At 40.3% G+C, this 18,468-nt stretch overlaps 1 protein-coding gene across 19 annotated transcripts in view; it reads left to right on the top strand.

Moving 5' to 3' along the window:
• Positions 1-18,468, top strand: part of KMT2C (lysine methyltransferase 2C) — a 183,787-nt gene that overhangs the window by 107,053 nt on the left and 58,266 nt on the right. For 16 of the 19 annotated variants that reach the window (XM_044424617.1, XM_044424621.1, XM_044424603.1 and 13 more), the window contains 8 exons: positions 854-973; positions 3,120-3,236; positions 4,230-4,331; positions 6,299-6,403; positions 11,515-11,696; positions 14,542-14,706; positions 15,141-15,250; positions 18,028-18,093. In XM_044424617.1, the coding sequence (XP_044280552.1) occupies positions 854-973; positions 3,120-3,236; positions 4,230-4,331; positions 6,299-6,403; positions 11,515-11,696; positions 14,542-14,706; positions 15,141-15,250; positions 18,028-18,093 (967 nt within the window). The remainder of the gene's footprint in view (positions 1-853; positions 974-3,119; positions 3,237-4,229; positions 4,332-6,298; positions 6,404-11,514; positions 11,697-14,541; positions 14,707-15,140; positions 15,251-18,027; positions 18,094-18,468) is intronic. The other 3 variants (XM_044424620.1, XM_044424610.1, XM_044424611.1) reach the window with 2 other exon arrangements.

The raw sequence follows: 18,468 nt of genomic DNA, 5'->3' as shown, positions 1-18,468 counted from the left end.
ACCCTGACCCCTCTTCCAAGTATGAATAGTATTTGCTCCTGTTGCTGAATTATTTTGTGAATGGAAATAGTAGAGTTGTGTCTTTTTTTTCCTGGTTGATATTTTTCTTTAAAAAACCCCTGTCTGTTAGAGTTGATGTTTAAATAAATGAATAGCACATTTTAAACAAAAGTTTAAAATTGTTGCAAATCATTAAGAGGGCTATCAGCTATTTGGCAGTATAGAAATAAAAAATAAACTAAACAATTACAATGTATTGGGCTATGTAGGGGGAAATGCAAATCTGGAGTTTGTGCAGATTACGTCACTGTATCTGATTCTTCATCTTCACCTGTGGAATATGTTTCATATATATATATATATGTGTATTATTTTAATTGGCTATTGTCTGCTGTGCTGCTTAGCAATTCTGATTTCTAATTCTTTTGTAAGTTACACTCATAATACAAGTCTGTCTGTCATGTTTTCCAACATGCATTCTGAAATGTGTGATGGATCTTAATGCTAAAATAGCTCCATGATCTCCATAATGGGGCCTCTTGGTTTAGTATTACAGAAATCAAGGATATAACTAAGTTACAGTTACTCTTCATCTGTTGATCATGCCAAGAAATAGTTTTCTAGCAGAGCTTATGTTTATATTTATTCTAATTTTTGTGCACACTGGAATCTGATGTTCGTCCTTTATAAATGTGGAGTTGAAAATGTCTCCCAGTAAATACACATGTATGTTTACTGAGGATTTGTATGTGCTTACATCAGCTTTGCTTCCAGAACTTTTTATTTGCGTCATTTATTTTTATTTTATTTGCCTGAGTTTTATACATCTATTTTCTCACCTGCAATATCCTAGGGGGCTTGGAGTAGCCATAATACAGTGAGCCCACCTTCCTGGTCCCCAGAAATTTCAGAAGGTCGGGAAACTTTTAAATCCAGACAGCTACCTGGCAGTGCCATATGGAGCATCAAAGTGGTAATTAATCTGTATTTATATTCCTGTGATCCTTTGCTCTCTGATGTTCTGTGCTAAAAAGATAATGTAACCTTTTAAGAAACTGAATTAATTTTCCATTTATTAAACTTGATTTTTCCCAATATATTTAGCATGTAAACTTTTTAAATTTCCCTAAATTCTCTCCCAAAACAAGGGAACTAATGGTATTATTAACTAATACTGTGATAAAACAAAACACCAGACTGGGTCGGCCTCTAATTTAGCTGGTGTTTAAGGCCCCACAGAGTAAACTTTGTGTACAATGACTGAACTAGGTGGTATGTCCTCAGTCACTATTGTCACTTGGGTGGGATTTAAGGCCAAGGATAGATGGACCCTTATGAATATGGTGTCCCAAACCTCCAGTGCTCAGATTTCTTTTTGCTAGTCATGCAGAGGGTCTTGCACATAAACACTGTATTCACTCCTGTAGAGAGAGAATCATAAGCACTTGTATTAACATAAAATCAAACTCTCTTGCTACTTTGGGGCGACTGTTAATTTATATTATTCTATGGAAGTTTATTTATGGATGTGAGCCGCCCCGAGGCTTCGGTGAATGGGGCGGCATACAAGTCTCCTAAATAAATAGATAGATAGATAGATAGATAGATAGATTTATTACATTTCCAGACATGAAGAAAGCAAATTGTATTGAAGCATTGAACCCCCCTGCACCCAAAAGTATACTAATATAGTATTGCTATAAGCAGGTTCAGACATCATGATACTGGTGTGATAAAGTGTGGTTGAGTTTTTGGCCTGTGCATTCCTACCTGCACCCCTCATGTGCTGATTTTGGCACTTTGATTATGGCTTATTTATGCTAATTTCCTGTTGTATTCAAAACAGGAAACTAGAGTATAATGTCAGTTGGCTAACCAGGGTCTAAAGAAGGACCAGACTATGGTTTTATATGTTGGTTAATAAGCCAATTGTAAGCCACAGTTGCCCATAACAACCAAGGTGAAGAAACTTTTTTTAAAGAAATCCTGATTGAACTGCTAAAGTTAATATTAATCTCAGATTTAATAAACTACAGTATATTAAGCCAGAATCATAATATCCAAACTGACTTGTGCATGTATGTTATATTTAAGTTTTGGAATGATTTTGTTTCCATATCATTTCACTATTGCATGTGAATTTGTTATTCATTGTACATTATATGATCTAAAAGACTTACCATCACAGTATCTTCATTAAGAATTTTTGTACAGCCTCTGTACAGTTAACTGAATCTCCTGCTGGTTGTTACAGTTTTTACAAATTATGAGCTATTAGTCTGATGTACTATCAGCTTGTGAACAAGATAGAAGAAGTTTCACACACACCTACAGGACCAACAGATTTGATAATGCTGTTCCCATTTTTAGTACTCAGTCAGAATGGTTTCTTTACCAATAGTAAACATGGTTTCTTTACCAATAGTAAACATAATGTTCTCTTAATTTACTTGTGCCAGTAAATGTTTTACTAATAAAATATTTTAATGTTATGAAGACTTGATACTTCTTCATCTTACTTTATAAATTTTAGAACAACTTGAAGGTGTATGCTGTGCTTTTAGTCTGTTTGTGTGTGCAAGTTCCGTTTGCAAGTTTAAACTTACTTTTTGCTTCAGTTTTGATTAGTTTTCAAGTAATCCATGCCCATTAGTCATGGATAGTAGAGACTATGATTTTGATGAAATGGCTAAGAGAAAGAGAGAGAGAGAGATCAGAACAGAGCAGGACATCAGCATGATATTTGTGCAGGCTACCATGTTCACAGTGTCCTGTCAAATAAGATCTACTACTTTTTCCTGATATTTTTCTGATAAAGCTTTGATATACTAATCTGCAAAATGGCTCAGTATTTCTAAATTATCCCTTTAGTATTTATGAATGTTAGAAAGCTTCAGTTCATAGTGTGACTTTGGGCCAGTCACTTACTTTCAGCCTAACCTACCTCACAGGGTTGTTGTTGTGAGGATAAAATGCTTCCGAAGAAAATCTTGTAAGCCACCTTGGGTTCCTTACCAAAGGAAGAAAAGTGTAATATAAATGCAATGCAATAATATTTCATTTTCAAAAAAGCAATGTGAAATGTGTTTTGTCTAAATTTCTGAATGCATTTTACATAGGGTCGTGGATCAGGGTTTCCTGGGAAGCGGAGACCACGTGGGGCAGGCCTTTCTGGAAGAGGTGGACGGGGGAGATCAAAACTGAAAAATGGAATTGGATCTGTTCTTACTCCAGGGGTAAGAATGCGTCTGTATTTATTTTTATTTATTTATTTGGGGTATTTCTAACCCTCTCAATCACTCTGCATCTCTGGATGGCTTACAGCGGATTATCTGTAGTTAGGTTAATTGTTTTCCTCTTCTACACCTATTCAAACTTAAGCAGTTTCATATTCAGAATGGGTGCAGCAGTTAGCTGTGGAGGAGACCAGTGAGAGACTGATTGGGTGTTGGAAGAGAAAGTTGGGATCAAGCAGGCACAAACAGAGGCTGTGTTTTGAGAGAAAGAAAAAATCTTTCTGCTGAGTCTCAGTGAGGAAGGTAATAGGGATAAGAGAACGTCCCACTGGCAGTGCGGACGTTCTCATGCTAGGCAAGCAATAGTATCCTCCTCAATCGTTTCCCATCCTGGTCAATTTACATAATTAAGAAGCAAAGACATAAATTTATTTTAGGAATGCGGGTTTCTTCCTTCTACTAACCTGATCACTGGTCTGTCTTAGGCCTGTTTGGTCAACAGTGACAGGCACTGCTGCTCTTGAGGGTTTCAATCCAGAGCTTTCCCAGCCCAAACTAGAGATGCCAGAAGTGCTCTGCCTGTGGTCTGCTCTTGAGCTGCACCCCTCCCTATTTTGACAGGCCACTGTAGTGTAGTAGTAAGAGTGTAAGGATAGATCTAGGGATACCGTCGTTCAAACCTCACCCATTTAAGGCCACTTACGTTAGACATGGTTTCACCGTCTCATCGGCTTCAGGCAGTTATTACAGGGGCCAAATGAGGGACAGGGCTTGTAAGGAGATAGCGTATGATTCCCCGAGTATTTCAGAGCAGAAGCAGGCTGTAAATGTAATACAAGATAGTCCAATATGTATGTCTGTATACCTTTACCATTACCTTTTTATACCACTTTTACTCTGAACTAATGTGCTCCACATTTCATAATAAGAGTTAAAGGTTGGTGGTAAATTATTGAAAAAGTCATGTCTGGGTTTTTTCCTTGTGTTTTGTAGGTCACAGATACGGACATTGCATCTAACAAAGATGAGGAGGAAAACTCAATGCACAATACTGTTGTCCTATTTTCTAGCAGTGACAAGTTTACTTTGCATCAGGTTGCAATATTCATTCATCTTTGCTGTACCCTAGCAGAATTCATTGGTTACTTTTCCATGTCTTGCACATCAAATGATAAATATGGACATTTTAAGATGTGGGAGATTAATTATTCCAATACAGTGGTTTTCATACACCAGTCTGTGGACCACCACTGGTCCACCAGCATTTCCTGCTGGTCTGGAAGAGCCGCTGTCATGCGCGCATGTCAAGACCAGCACAGGGCTAGTCCATGTAGAAAGAGTAACAGACTGCTGGTGATGCAAAGTGTAATTACTGTTATTCTTTCAGGCTGAGTTACTGTTTTCACATAAGACCAACTGATTTGTCAGTTCTTGTTATATAGTCTGTTGTTTAACTTCTAGACACGATTCAAGGTGATAGTGGCCTTTAAACTCTAGAGAATTAAAGTCGCTATAGCATTAGAGGTAAATTAAAGTAATGGGCTGGATTTGGAAAACCCTTAAAAACCAAGCAACCTCTATTTTCAAATTCTGTGTGTGTGGGAGGGGGGTAGATGTGAGGGGGAGATATGTGGACCTGTTATGAGGCAATGTGCCAGTGCCCCCTTTCTTCATGCTAGGAAGCAATAAAACCCAGACCCAGTGTGGCGAGATAAATGCCACAGTCCAGCTAAGGAAATTGATGCATGCCTGTTACTTATTGGATAAAGAACTATGGCTTAAATTAGATGCACATTAAAATGAGCCTCAAAGTGCAGATGCTGCCTGCTTCTACTCTCTTCTTTTCCGTGGAACAAAGAGATACTTAACATCCAAGTCTGGATCTTGATGTATGTCCAAATGCTTCATTGAAAGCAGTGAAGGGAGAGGGATAGTTTTGCATTTGGATTGTATATCCAAATGTGCACTTGATGTTGAGTTGACATTTATGATCCAGTAGTTGGGTTGCAGTGGCTGTCTTGAGCTGCTGCTTTCATTGTACTCCAGCACAGTGCAAGACAAAGAGCACAAACATGATTACCTCAGCAGTGGGTCAACATGTTATGTCTCTCTCTGTCCTCACTCCCCAGTGCAGAGTGAAATAACACAGAAGCAGCTGTCAGGAGCAGCAGCAAAGAGTTGTGGGAAATGGAAGGGTTTTCTTTTCACCCAAATATTCAGTCCTATTCAGCATACTTCAGGTTGTTTCTTCTGTTTTGCTTGTTCTGGTGTCAGGAAAAAAATAGGGCTTTCTTGATTGTAACTGCTCACTTTATAAGTCTGATTTTCTTTTTCAAAAGGGAGGTCAAAATCATTCTATTCATGCAAGCATGTTTAAATATTTCCCACATTTTAGTGGAAAGTTTTAATAGATTAATCAAATCAAATTCAATATTTTATTATATTTAAATGATTGCAGTTTTCTTATACATTTTCAGTTGTTTTTACACCTAAAATTTACCTTTCATCACAAACTGTTCGAGGTAGTTTTATTAGCATTACTGATGAGAAATTGCATCCAGGATTTCTCTTCTGTGAATAGAAACATTTTGCTCTGTTCACAAAAGGTGCTTCTAGCCCATTTTCAGGGATGCTTCCTGTCCCACACAAAACAGCTTCCTGTGCTTCCTGTCCCTGGCCTCACTTTAGCTTTTTCAGGGGATAGGGAAGCCAGCTTCCACATACCCAGCTGTGGATCCCTGAATCTGAATCCAACACTGTAAAATATTTGGTTGGTTTCAGCTTTAATCAAATTTAAAGTAGACACATTGAAATCAATAGGACATAAATTAGTCACAAAAACTAACTTAATACCCATTTATTTCATTTGGTCTATTACAGCTATTCCTAAATCTGATCTAACCCATTAATTATAATTGCACTGTACACACCTGAATTTCAGGAGGAATATTAAAAATGCTAGATGGGGTTAGAGGTCTATATGTTGTCCTTTTATATCTTTTATAGCTTTTTGTATGCTGAGTACTGGCTGGTTACCTAAACAAATCTGTTTGGTGTTGTAGGATATGTGTGTTGTTTGTGGGAGTTTTGGACAAGGTGCGGAAGGCCGACTACTTGCCTGTTCTCAGTGTGGTCAGTGTTATCATCCATACTGTGTCAGTATTAAGGTGAGCACTTTAAAATGATTGTAGATTTATTTATTGTACTTGTATAAACCACATGGATTCCACTTTTGACACTGTTACGTAGTGTTGTTAGCTTGTTAAATATTCCTCTATAAATGTGACCATTATTTGTATGCAGCTTGAAAAACACTTTAATTAAATGACATTTTAAAGATGCAAGAGAGGTTAACCTTTCTATAATTTTGCAGCCATAAATAGCAACCATTATTGGTTACAAGAGAAGTATTAAGCTGTGTTAGTTACTAAGCCAGGTATAAGCTCAGTATTAAGAAATGGCAGTGGGGTTTCTTGGAAAAAACATATACTACATCTTGATTTACAAAGGCAATAAAGTTCAATTAATTCAGTTTGTTCGCTGTCAAAATTGACAGCAACTGGAGTATTTAATTATTGTTTTACATTCATTAGGCTAGGAGAGAATGTGTGAAAATTAAATTTGGATAGGTATGAGTTGACTTGTGCACACATAATAGCTATTTGCTGCAACATCTAAACTCTCGTTATTATTTTATAAATGCTGTTATTTAAAAGAGGATTTTTTCCTATATACTAGACCATTTAACTTTAAATCTACAAACAGATGACAGGGATAGACATTTTTAGAAGAATGTAATTCATATAACACTGCATACATGATATGAGTAAAAGATCTTTTGTTTCAGATTAGGCTAACATAGATTACACATCCATAATGCAGTTTTTGTTTACACTATCTTTTTGGTTAATGTGCCTTTACCATTTCACCAAATGGGGGTCTCTTCATTCGTTCAAACATATCTGTAAAGGTAGTCATTTTAAACTTTATTGTTTTGATAGAATTCTTTGTTATATGTTCCAGTAGAGGATGTGGCCTAAGAATGAAAATGCCTCCAACATTGAAACGAATTTGATGTCCTGATTAGGAAGGGTACCAGTTAATTGTTTCCAAACAGATCTCAGTTTTTTCCACATACCTTGCATGGATTTGACTATCTGTGCATGAAACTATTATTCAAGCGAATTAGAGCAGGTTCACACATTACATTTTTAATAAGTGATCACATGGAAACCAGCAGTATTCTGCTTATCTAAAATTATGAAGGATTTCCCACCAGCTTTCCCTACAAGTGGGAAAGTGAAGAAATGAAGTGCTTGTCTGCTACTTGACTTTTACTAAGCTCAAGTTCTTAAGGAGAGAGTTCCACACCTCTCAAATTAACCTTTGGCATGGCAACATCCGTTCTGCAGTCCTTCCTGGTAGTGGGGGAGAGTCTGTAGCATTCTAAGTGAGCAAAGGAAGGTTGATACTCACATAATCACTTAACAGAATAATATGTAAACCAGTTCTTTACAATTTTTCATGTAATGATTAAAAGCTAATTGCAGAGGGTAGAAAGCTTAAGGCTTGTTTCTGTTGCATCCTAATATAGATCATTTTGCGATATATAAATAACTGCTTTTTACATCAGTAAAATTTATCTTAATTCTAACTTATTATAACATCATTGCATTTCTCTCCAAATGTCATGTTGGAGGAGGGAGAGAGGAATGACACATTTTAAAATGTGGGAGCAGGGAAAGACAAATAGTGACTTGCAGTTCTCCTTTGGGGTCTCTCTGCTTCACATGTATGGGCTCTGTACCTATTTGGAACCTTGTTTCAGGAAACTTCCATAGCTGAGGGTTGGTTGGTTGGTTGGTTGGTTGGTTGGTTTTGGTATGAACCCTTTCCCCACAATTTTAATACACATTTCCTTTGCTCCCATTGTGTTTGCTTCGGGAAGCTTCTCTTATCCATTGAGCTTCAACTTTTTTTGGCTGAGATTGTCTCTTTCTTCCTTCTTTAGCTTTAGTGTTGTTTTTATTTTTTATTTTTTATTTTTTTTTGAATTGAAATATTATTACTTGTTGTGAACTGCCCAGAGAACTTCTGCTCTTGGGCGTTAAAGAAATGAAATTAAATATGTCGGCCCTTTCAGGCCTTGTACTCCTGAAGGTGCCATTTGAGAAATGTCTTAGATGCTCCAGCAAATGGGCATTCTCTTGCCTAATTTGCTTGGGAGACGATCATGTAGTTGATGCTTCTGCTCACTTCTAAGCTTTCACCATGCAACCACATCACAACAGGCCTGATTGCTTCAAGCCGGAAAACCTCTAGAAGCAGTGGAAGGACTTACATCTGTGGTACAAGAAGACTGTTCAACAATTCTGCCTTCCACTTCTCTGACAGTATTTACTTTAGGGACAGTATTTTCTCCTTGTGCTTTAGCCATGGACTAATCTGATTCCTCCACATTAATATGTATCTTAATATTCTTGGTTGCTAAAAAGCTTATTAAGAAGGCAAAGACCTCAAAGTCTTCTGAACTCTAGAAGAAGCATTTGCAGACGCATCTTTCCCCTTGAGGCCAATGCACATAATTCCTTAGCCATGGGAACTGAGAGGCTGAGACCCTGTATCAGAAGGATTGATTTGAAATGCTTTGCTGGGCCATGTAGCCAAGCAGCATATTTTGCCGCTTGGTCATGATCTAGGATCGCCAGAAAGGCTTTGTAACATCGTTCAGGTGAGGAAACTGGACATAGACTGTACTCGCAGAGGCTCACACCCAGTTATCTTTCTCTGACTGGGGACAACACTCTGAGTAGTCTTTACCACTCAGCCACCTTTTCTACCCTGAGGACTGGAATTGTGGCCTTTTCTACCCTTTGGAACAAGAAGACTTTCCATTTGATGGGCAGGGCCTCTTTTGTTCTAAAACAGATGAGACAGTAGGCCTCATCCAGATGGTTAGGAGGATGGCTATCAATCAGTATCCACTTATTACCAGCAAAAACCATCTGTAGTCTCAACAGCCTTCATTTTTCTAGTCATACTCCTAGCCAAACCATACATATTTCCAGCAGGCATCCTCAGTACCAAACCTCAAACACCTTGATACTGTTCTGATGATAAAAAGCTTGATGCCACTGATAAATGGCATGTGTGACTGTTCCTCCTGCTTTGTGCGTTCTCCTCAGGCCTTCATCCTTAATCCTGATCTATCCTCTTCCTTCTTATCTGGGAGTCTATAACATCTGACTCCTGGGTTCTAACTGTTGTCCAGACTATAGAATAATATTCAGTGGCCTGCCACCAAGTTGGAATCAGAAGTGGATTCCCTTCGTAATAGGGAGATAATTCTACCTGCACCATCCCACAAGCTACGCGAGGGCTTTCTACTCCAGATAATTCATTTGGGTGTCTTTATCAACACTGAGAAATCTGTTCTTATCCCTTCATAGATGATAAGAACATAGATGACATTGAAGCTTGGTTCAGTTCCACAGTGGGGCAAGCTTTCCTGAATTTATGTGAGGCTAGTCTGTTGTCTCACAGGCTTTGGCAGAGAAAGCCTTTCAACTGCTCGCTACATTTGATTTCTGTTTGTTGACTTGGAAAATGGCCTTTCCCATTGCTATCACTTCAGCACATAGAGCAAGTGAGATTGGTGCTCTCACCTCAAATGATTTTTCATAAAGATAAGGCAGTGATCCATCCAGATGTTTCTTTCTTCCCGAAGATAGTGTCAAGCTTTCCAGTTTAATCAAAGTAGTGTTGTTAATTGCGAAGTCATGTCCAACCCATTGCGACCCCATGGACAACTTTCCTCCGGGCCTTTCTGTCCTCCACCATCCCCCAGAGTCCACTTAGGCTCACGCCAACTGCTTCAGTGACTCCATCCAGCCACCTCATCCTCTGCTGTCTCCTCCTTCTTTTGCCATCTATTGTTCCCAGCATTAGGCTCTTCTCCAGGGAGTCCTTCCTTCTCATTAGGTGGCCAAAGTATTTGAGTTTCATCTTCAGTATCTGGCCTTCTAAAGAGCAGTCAGGGTTGATCTCCTCTAGGACTGACCGGTTTGATCGCCTTGCGGTCCAAGGGACTCGCAGGAGTCTCCTCCAGCACCACCATTCAAAGTATTATACTACCTAAATTCTTCTCTGCATCAACTGCACTGCTCAAATCACACTGCATATGCTTGATTTCAGGTGGGCCCTTGATTTCTACAGGTCCTGCACTGAATCTTTGCATAGATTGCGGCAAAGTTGTGTGGAACAGGGGCAGGAAAAGAATAATGCCTGCCTGCACTCAGTGCTTGGTGGGATGGGTGGTCCATATCATTATGTTGGTTTACCAGTACGTAGGATTGGAACTTCTGAGTCCCTTCCTCCTGGGCTCAATGTACTTGCAGAATTGCAGTATCAATTGCATTTTGGGTCAAGCATTACATTACTGGGGTTGCATCAGGCAGCAGCCTGGTTGGGGGAGTCTACATTTATCTGGCGTTACAAACTGAGCGTAGTGCAAGAGTCAACTGCTCTTGGAAGAACAGCACTTTCTCCTATGCTATGTTAAGGAAGCCTACACTGCTTCAGGGAGTCAGTTTGCCTGTTGCCCATATATGTGTTGCACAGTGACCAGAAAGAAGAAAGGCAAGTTGCTTAGCAGTAGCTGAAACCCCTCCACCCACCATTCCCTCATGGGGGTCCAAGATAGTACAGGTGGGTACACACTGTCAGTGTCTATATTGAAGTTGATACTATGCATACTAGAACAGTGGAGGAAAGGTTCTGGCCAGCAATTCCTCAGCTGTGGAAGTTTACTAAACTGAGGCTCCATGCAGGTGCAGAGCCCCTATATGTGAACTATTATTATATTTTAATAATAAATATTATTATATATAGTCTTTTATAAATGCACAGATTATCACTTTAAGAACTACAGTTGCTGGTAAGCAAACGTCTTTTTCCCAGATTTCAGAACTAGGTTGTGTTTCATTTTCAGTGTGTGAATCTGGATTTGAGGAGTATGCCTCTTCCTTTTCCTTAAATTTGTTTTTTTCCCTTCTCAAACAGAATTTTGGGGGAGCAGGGGGTGCTTTGTTACTAAATTTAGGAGTTGGAGGATATACAAGATTATGCAAAATCTGCAAGAAGATTTTTAGTGTCCAAATATAGAAAGCCCTTCTCCCTAAAAAAAAGTTCTGACAGATACAAACAGTCATAAGAAATGTATAAAAACAGCTGGGCATCTGTGAGTCCTCTGTACAATTTGCTGTCTTCTTCTATGCAGATTACAAAAGTGGTGCTCCACAAAGGTTGGCGGTGTCTGGAGTGTACAGTGTGCGAAGCCTGCGGGAAGGCTACAGATCCAGGAAGGCTGCTTCTCTGTGATGACTGCGACATCAGCTATCACACTTACTGCCTCGATCCACCACTGCAGACAGTTCCCAAAGGAGGCTGGAAGTGCAAATGGTGTGTGTGGCTCCGCTCTTTATGGTGTTCACCATTAATGTTTTTTCACCTGATTGTATTTTAAGTATACATTTCGCATAATCAGTGCAACCAGGGAAATGTCTCAAACGGTGTGTAAAAATAAAGCAAATCTCCATATTTTACTTTAATTAATTCAGGATGAAAATTGTTTTTATGTGCTAGAACTGGCACATTGTGCTGGAAAAAATGAAGTACTTTAAAGGAGTGAAGCAGCATATCTTGATAGGAGCCAAATGAAGAACCCAATTTAGAGATGGACCCTGACATGATGCTAAACCTCTCCAGAATTTTAGTTCTAGGGTTCTCAGCATACCTGCTAAGGCCACTAGATACGGAGTGACTCAAAACTTCTTGGCTGTTATGATAATCATGGGTCTCTTTGAACAACTGGCAATACGTATCACCAGATACACGCTAGATACTGTTTTCTTAGCCAGGCAGGTGGATGGTGATCAACCCCTTATCCTGGATAAGTGCCGTATTTTTCACTCTATAAGACGCACCTGACCATAAGATGCACCTAGTTTTTAGAGGAGGGATCCATGGAAAGCTTCCTGATAATCACAGGCACATTCGCCATCACTTCCCCATGGGCTTCATTAAAAGACAGGTTGCTATTTGAAAACACACACTGACCTGTGATTAACAGCTCTCACCTGCGCTGGAGTGGGGGGGCGGAGCAGGGCGCGCTGAGCGTGTGCCGGCCAGGTGTGGTGCAGCCGGGTCGGCCGCGTGCCAGCGGTGGTCTTCCAGGCAGCGCAGTGGTGGCGGCGGCAGGTCTTCCCGGGCAGTGGGGGTGAGCAGTCTGTCTCTCCGTGCGGCCGGTGGGTTAAAGCCTGCGGCTCTTCCTCCTCCGCACCACTCCCCCTGAGCGGCACAGCTCTCACCTGCGCCGGAGGGGGTGGGTGGAGCGATGCGTGCCGAGCGCATGCCGGCCAGGTGGTGCCACGTGGTGCAGGCGGGCTGGCAGCATCCTGGGCGTCGGGCACACACACATTCACTCTATAAGACGCACCGACATTCTCCTTACTTTTGAGGGGGAAAAAAGTGCATCTTATAGAGCGAAAAATATGGTAGCTTCTTGTTGAAATGTAGACTTGTAGTGGCCTTCCCACTGTGCAAAGCTGGAAGTCCCATTAAAATGGTCAGCGAGTGGAGGCTAATACATTCTAATGAATTCTAGTGGACTTGGGGGAAATTTCTTGCTAGTTTGGCTGGTACTCCTGTGGAAGCCCTGGTTGATCTGTGGGGTGTGGAAATGACCTAGGCAGTTAACATGATCATGTTGAAGTGTTCTCTCTGTTTATAGAGAAACTGTGTGATCTTGGTACATACCAGAGCTAAGGGTAATGAAGCAAGATGAGCAATTAGAAAATTATTGAGGCTATTCTGAGGCATTGGTGGTAGCAAAAAAAAAAAAAGGTTTTCTATAACCACTGCAGTATCTTGGCCTCATCTAGCTCTTCTTTTCTGAGTGGTTAGGGGCCTGTTGCAATTCAGCATTTTGTTTCAGATATTTGGTTCAAGTCTTAATAGCACACTATGATAACTTTGCAAGACATTTGAAGGTAAGTTGCTTGCATCAGCCGTAATTTGGACTTAACATTGAATACAATTCTTCTGTAATGGAGGTATCCAGAACTCTATTTGTTAATGTTTTTATTGGAGGAGTTTTATTGGAGGATTTCCAGTTACTTGGGCCTGAGGATATCACCACTTAAGCCAAGTGAAACTGATTTTTAGATGTATTTCAATCAGGCTTTATTTTGGAACAGAAACTGCCTTGGATACCCTGTGGGATGATGCATGCTGCAAGAGGCACAAGAAGTATTGGGAATAGGGTTGTATTTTTCAGCAGCTTCTAATATTATTGACCACAGTAACTTTCTGGATAGGTGTTCTGGGTTCAGGCCTGGCAGTACTATAGAATAATTCTGCTGTCTGGATGGTCAGTCACAGAAAATGGTGCTGTGGGATTATTTTACGTGGGAGGTATGCTGTGGGTTCTGTTGTATCCTCTATGCTGTTCTTATCTGTCTGAAACCTCTAGGAGAGGTAATTCAGCAAGGTGGACCAGGATGTCATTAATATGCAGGTGATGCCCAGATCTGCTTCTTTCCATTTCATCTAATTCCAGTAAGGCAATGGATATTCTGAATTGGTAATGGACTGGATGAGGACCAGTCAACTAAGACATAATTGAGCAATAGTTAACTGATGATGGTTTGACTGGCCACTTAGTTGAGTAGTATTCAACCTTGTTTGAATTGTGTTGCATGCCGCCTAATGAATCTGGTTTGTAGTTTTGGGGTGTGACTTAGAGCACTTGCTGCCAGTCTGTTTCAGGGCCTAGTTCAAAATGGCAGCATTAACCTTTAAAGCTCCAATCATCTTGGGCTAGATTTCTTGAAGAAACTTAAAAAAGATAAAGGTTTCCCCATGACATTAAAGTCCAGTCATGTCTGACTCTTGGGCCTAAAACGCAATGTGATGCCCTGTCCAAGTTCTCTGCCAGGTGAGGTGAGGTGAGGTGAGGTGAGGTGAGAAGGCCTTTTCAGTGGTGACAGTCCAGTTGTGGATTGCCTCTCACCTATTTCAGGAATAAGTAAATGCATATCTGTTCTCTACTGTCCTGGGCTTTAAAAAAAAGTTGTGATTTTTAGATCCTTGTGTTGCTGTTGCCCTCTGCTGTTGATTTTGTCTGGTTTATATTGTGCTTTATACTTGTATTTTATGTTTTTTCTCAGCTCAGTCAAAGATCTTTCATTATTGAGCAATGTGGGAATGTAATAAATACATTCTATATCATTCTTGTGTTTTACAGGTGTGTTTGGTGCAGACACTGTGGAGCTACTTCTCCTGGTTTGAGATGTGAATGGCAAAATAATTATACACAGTGTGCACCTTGTGCAAGTTTATCTACCTGTCCAATCTGCTGTTGCAATTACAGCGAGGAAGAGCTCATTCTGCAATGCAGGCAGTGTGACAGGTCAGCTTTTCTGCTAATATTTTGTTTCCATCTTTCAATCACCTGTTCATAGTGTAGTATAGCAAGGATATTGGTTTAATTTACCAAAATGAGTCTTCAAATTTAGTTCCTTTTTTCTTTACTGGAGTTGCTCTCCTGTAAAATATGTATTGCCTGATGGAAAGAGATTCTTTGAAGAAGAAAGGCATAGCTAATATACCAGACACACCCTCCCACCATTATTTTTGTGGTTAGCTCCACTGGTTTGAGTCTCAGCTGTTGGGTCTTACAGCTGAGACCCAAACCTAAGCTGGCTTCTTCAGGAGTAGTTGTACCACTGCAACTTTGAAAGAAGTAGACCCATTTAATGGTCCTTTTTGCTTGTCTGAATCCTATATGGTATAAACTAATAATGGTCTAGCTAGCCATTTCCCCCTATTCAATTTAACTTTCAGATGGATGCACACAGTTTGTCAAAACTTAAACACAGAAGAAGAAGTGGAAAGCACAGCCGACTGTGGTTTTGACTGTACCATGTGTAGGCCATATATATCACAAGCAAATGGTAAGACATTTCTTAATGGGGTTTCTAGCAGCATTGCGATAGCCTTTTTTTTCTTTTTAAACATTTTGGTCTGTCTCCTGGCAGCAAATGCAGAATTAATTGCAGAGACTGCTTAAGAGAAATCATGTTGTGCCTTTGTCTTGCTTTTTACCACTGTAATGATAAAATTAGTAATGGGAACCAAAATAATTTTAAAAGAAAGCTGGATAAATATGTTGTTCCGAGTGTATTTATGTCTCCATAAATACACAGTGTAGGAAAGGTGAGTGTGTGTCTATGCATGAGACAGAAAGTGAGTGTCAGAGAGTGGGGGTGGGTAGAAAGAGTATAGTCCAGGTATCATGATTTCGAGATGAAAGGATTTATTCTTTCAAGATAATGTTACCAATGTTTTGTTACCCGTATTGCATAGACTTCCCTTAACTCAAGTCTTAGTGTAGCCTTTCCACTAAAAGTGTATTTTTACCCTAACCGGTGATGATGACAGGCAGTGTTAATGCAGTCATCTACATACTATGTCCTGTAGCTTTCCCATTATGCAAAATAGCACTGTACCTGTGGGGTGGATCACACAGCTTTGCTCACTAAAAGCGTATGGCCATGGGGAACAAATGCACACATCATTCAAAACAGTCCCGTGAGTAGTCCATGCAGAGCATCTTCAAATTGCCAGAGCTCTCTCAGGACAACTGTGGGAGAGGAAAATAGCTGGGCAAGCTGGACTGGTAGTGCAGACCCCCATACACATCTTGAGCTCTGTTGCCTTATTTATTTATTCATTTATTTAGGGAACTTCTATGCCGCCCCATTCTCCGAAGCCTCGGGGCAGCTCACAAACATAAATAAATAACATCATATAAAACAATGTAACTTAACAGTATAAATTAAGTTGCCCTGACCAAAGAATAAAATAAATAAATAATATTGACAGTTAAAATAACGTTTAAATAAAAAGGTCTTCACCTGGCGCTGAAAGACAAATAACGACGGCGCCAGGCAGACCTCTCTGGGGAGCGCATTCCATAGATTGGGCACCACCGCTGAGAAGGCCCTCCTCCGGGTACTCTGTCTCTTTATATCTTTCACGGAGGGTTCCTGGAGAAGGGCCTCTCCCACAGATCTCAAGGGGCGGGCGGGCATATATGGACGCAAGTGCTCCTTCAGGTAACCAGGACCCAAGCCATTAAGAGCTTTATAGGTCATCACCAACACCTTGAATTGGGCCCGGACTTCAATGGGAAGCCAGTGAAGCTGACGGAGAACTGGAGTCATGTGAACATAACGCCCAGTCCCCGTCAGCAGCCTGGCAGCTCTATTTTGAACCAATTGAAGTATCTGGATCGTCTTCAAGGGCAGCCCCACGTAGAGCGTGTTACAGAAGTCAAGTCGGGAAGTCACCAACCCGTGTGTCACTGTCGCCAGGCAGTCGTACTCCAGGTAGGGGCGCAGCTGATGGATCAGCTGAAGCTGAAAGAAAGCGCTCCTCGCCACCGCTGCCACCTGAGCTTCCAGTGAAAGCTCTGGGTTGAGGAGCACTCCCAAACTGGGGACCTTGTCCGTAAGAGGGAGTGCAACCCCATTCAGGACTAGGTTCAATTCACCTTCCCCAAAGCCCGATCCACCAACTAACAGGACCTCCGTCCTCCCCAAGGAATAGATAGTCTGCTGCCACTGATGCCTAGTTCAAGAATCTCTAGGCTGAATGGACTAGCAGCAGCACTTGGGTTTCTCCGAGAGAGACTTCTGAACAGGCAACATTGGTGCTATTGCCACATCTCCAACTCTGATCATGCTGGCCTTGATAATGCCTGGGTCCATCTGTACATCGTTTCCTTGGAGATAGCTCACAGAGGAACCTGGCAGTATTATAAGGGGAAGAACATTACCATCCTCTTTATTCACTGCAACTAATCCTCCCCTTCTCCATATCCTCATAGCCTTGATATCTAGCAGCCTCAAAGGAAGGATAGCCATGATCTGTGGTTTTCCACAACCATGTGTAGCCTCCAATACATTTTCTTTATTTTTAACTTAATGCAATAAAGCAATATTGTTGTTGGAAGTGAGTCATGCAGAATTTCCATTTTTCCTCCATGTGCAATGTGCACAGTTCAAGAAAAGGCATTATAAAATCTCATTTAAGAACTGTGTGATACATACTGCAAACTTAAATACCCTTACTTCGGTGTAAGCTTTCTTGATAATTGGGGGAATCACTGTTCCAAGTACACATGCACAGGACTGGGCTTACATTCCATTGTTTACAGTGAAGATTGTGGACATAATTTCATTTCATGGTTATGCTTACTGCTTCCAAAAGATACTTTTCATTGTCATTGTTATGATATACATTTATTATTTTTTTAAATTGCAATTGGGCTTCCAAGGAAGAAAGGGCTCCATTTGGCTGGGATCCTGACCTATATATACCACAGCTAATTCCAGTCCAGAGTTCCCTGATGCCCTGGGCAGCTTGTGGGCTAGAGTGGGAAAGAGGGCATAGAGGTCTGCTCCTGCCAGCCTAGTTGTATGAACCTAAATTGCTGTTTTCCTGGTACCAGCATACACAAGGTGGATCAGACTCATATGTTCAGAATAAGAAATGCAGTTTTGTTACCCCTGCAGAAACAAGCACGAGTGAAGAGTTGCAGAAGAATATCAAGGGTATTAGTGTGAAAAAGAGAAGCTATAAAGGATATGCCAGTAAATGATTAATATGCCGATACAGATTAATTTCAATGTTTAGTTCCCAATAGATTTTTTAAATTATTTTTCAGTGACTTCCTCTGAAAGCTGTGAATCATCCGTTGCAGCCCAAATTATAACAAAAGCTAAAGAACTTGGTAACTTTTAAAATTCTTGATTCCTTTCATCTAACATGCTTTCTGCTTTGATAGTTCACTATTTTATCTAGAACTGTGGCTGTAGAATATATCATCAATAGCTCTATCTTACCGTTTTATCTTTTGTCATCCCAGTCCCTCTTACTACCTGCTTTATTTTAAATTTGATTTTTTCTTTCAAGGTTTAAATTTGAAAATAAACTTGCAAATGTGCTTTGAAATCAATCAAACAGCTTTTATCTTTAAATACCACCTTAAGTGAACTGAAACAGTCCTCAAAATTACAGAATGTCAAGATGAGATGTTTTGTGAACCCCCCCTAGCTACAGTTTCAGAATGCGAGAGTATGATTTGACTAAAATTAAGGCTATTCAA

This window comes from Varanus komodoensis, unplaced genomic scaffold (genome assembly GCF_004798865.1).
Source record: "Varanus komodoensis strain SLA01 unplaced genomic scaffold, ASM479886v1 scaffold15, whole genome shotgun sequence".
NCBI lineage: Eukaryota > Metazoa > Chordata > Lepidosauria > Squamata > Varanidae > Varanus > Varanus komodoensis.
Note: the sequence above shows the minus strand (reverse complement) of the source record. Positions and strands in the feature narration are given on the sequence as shown.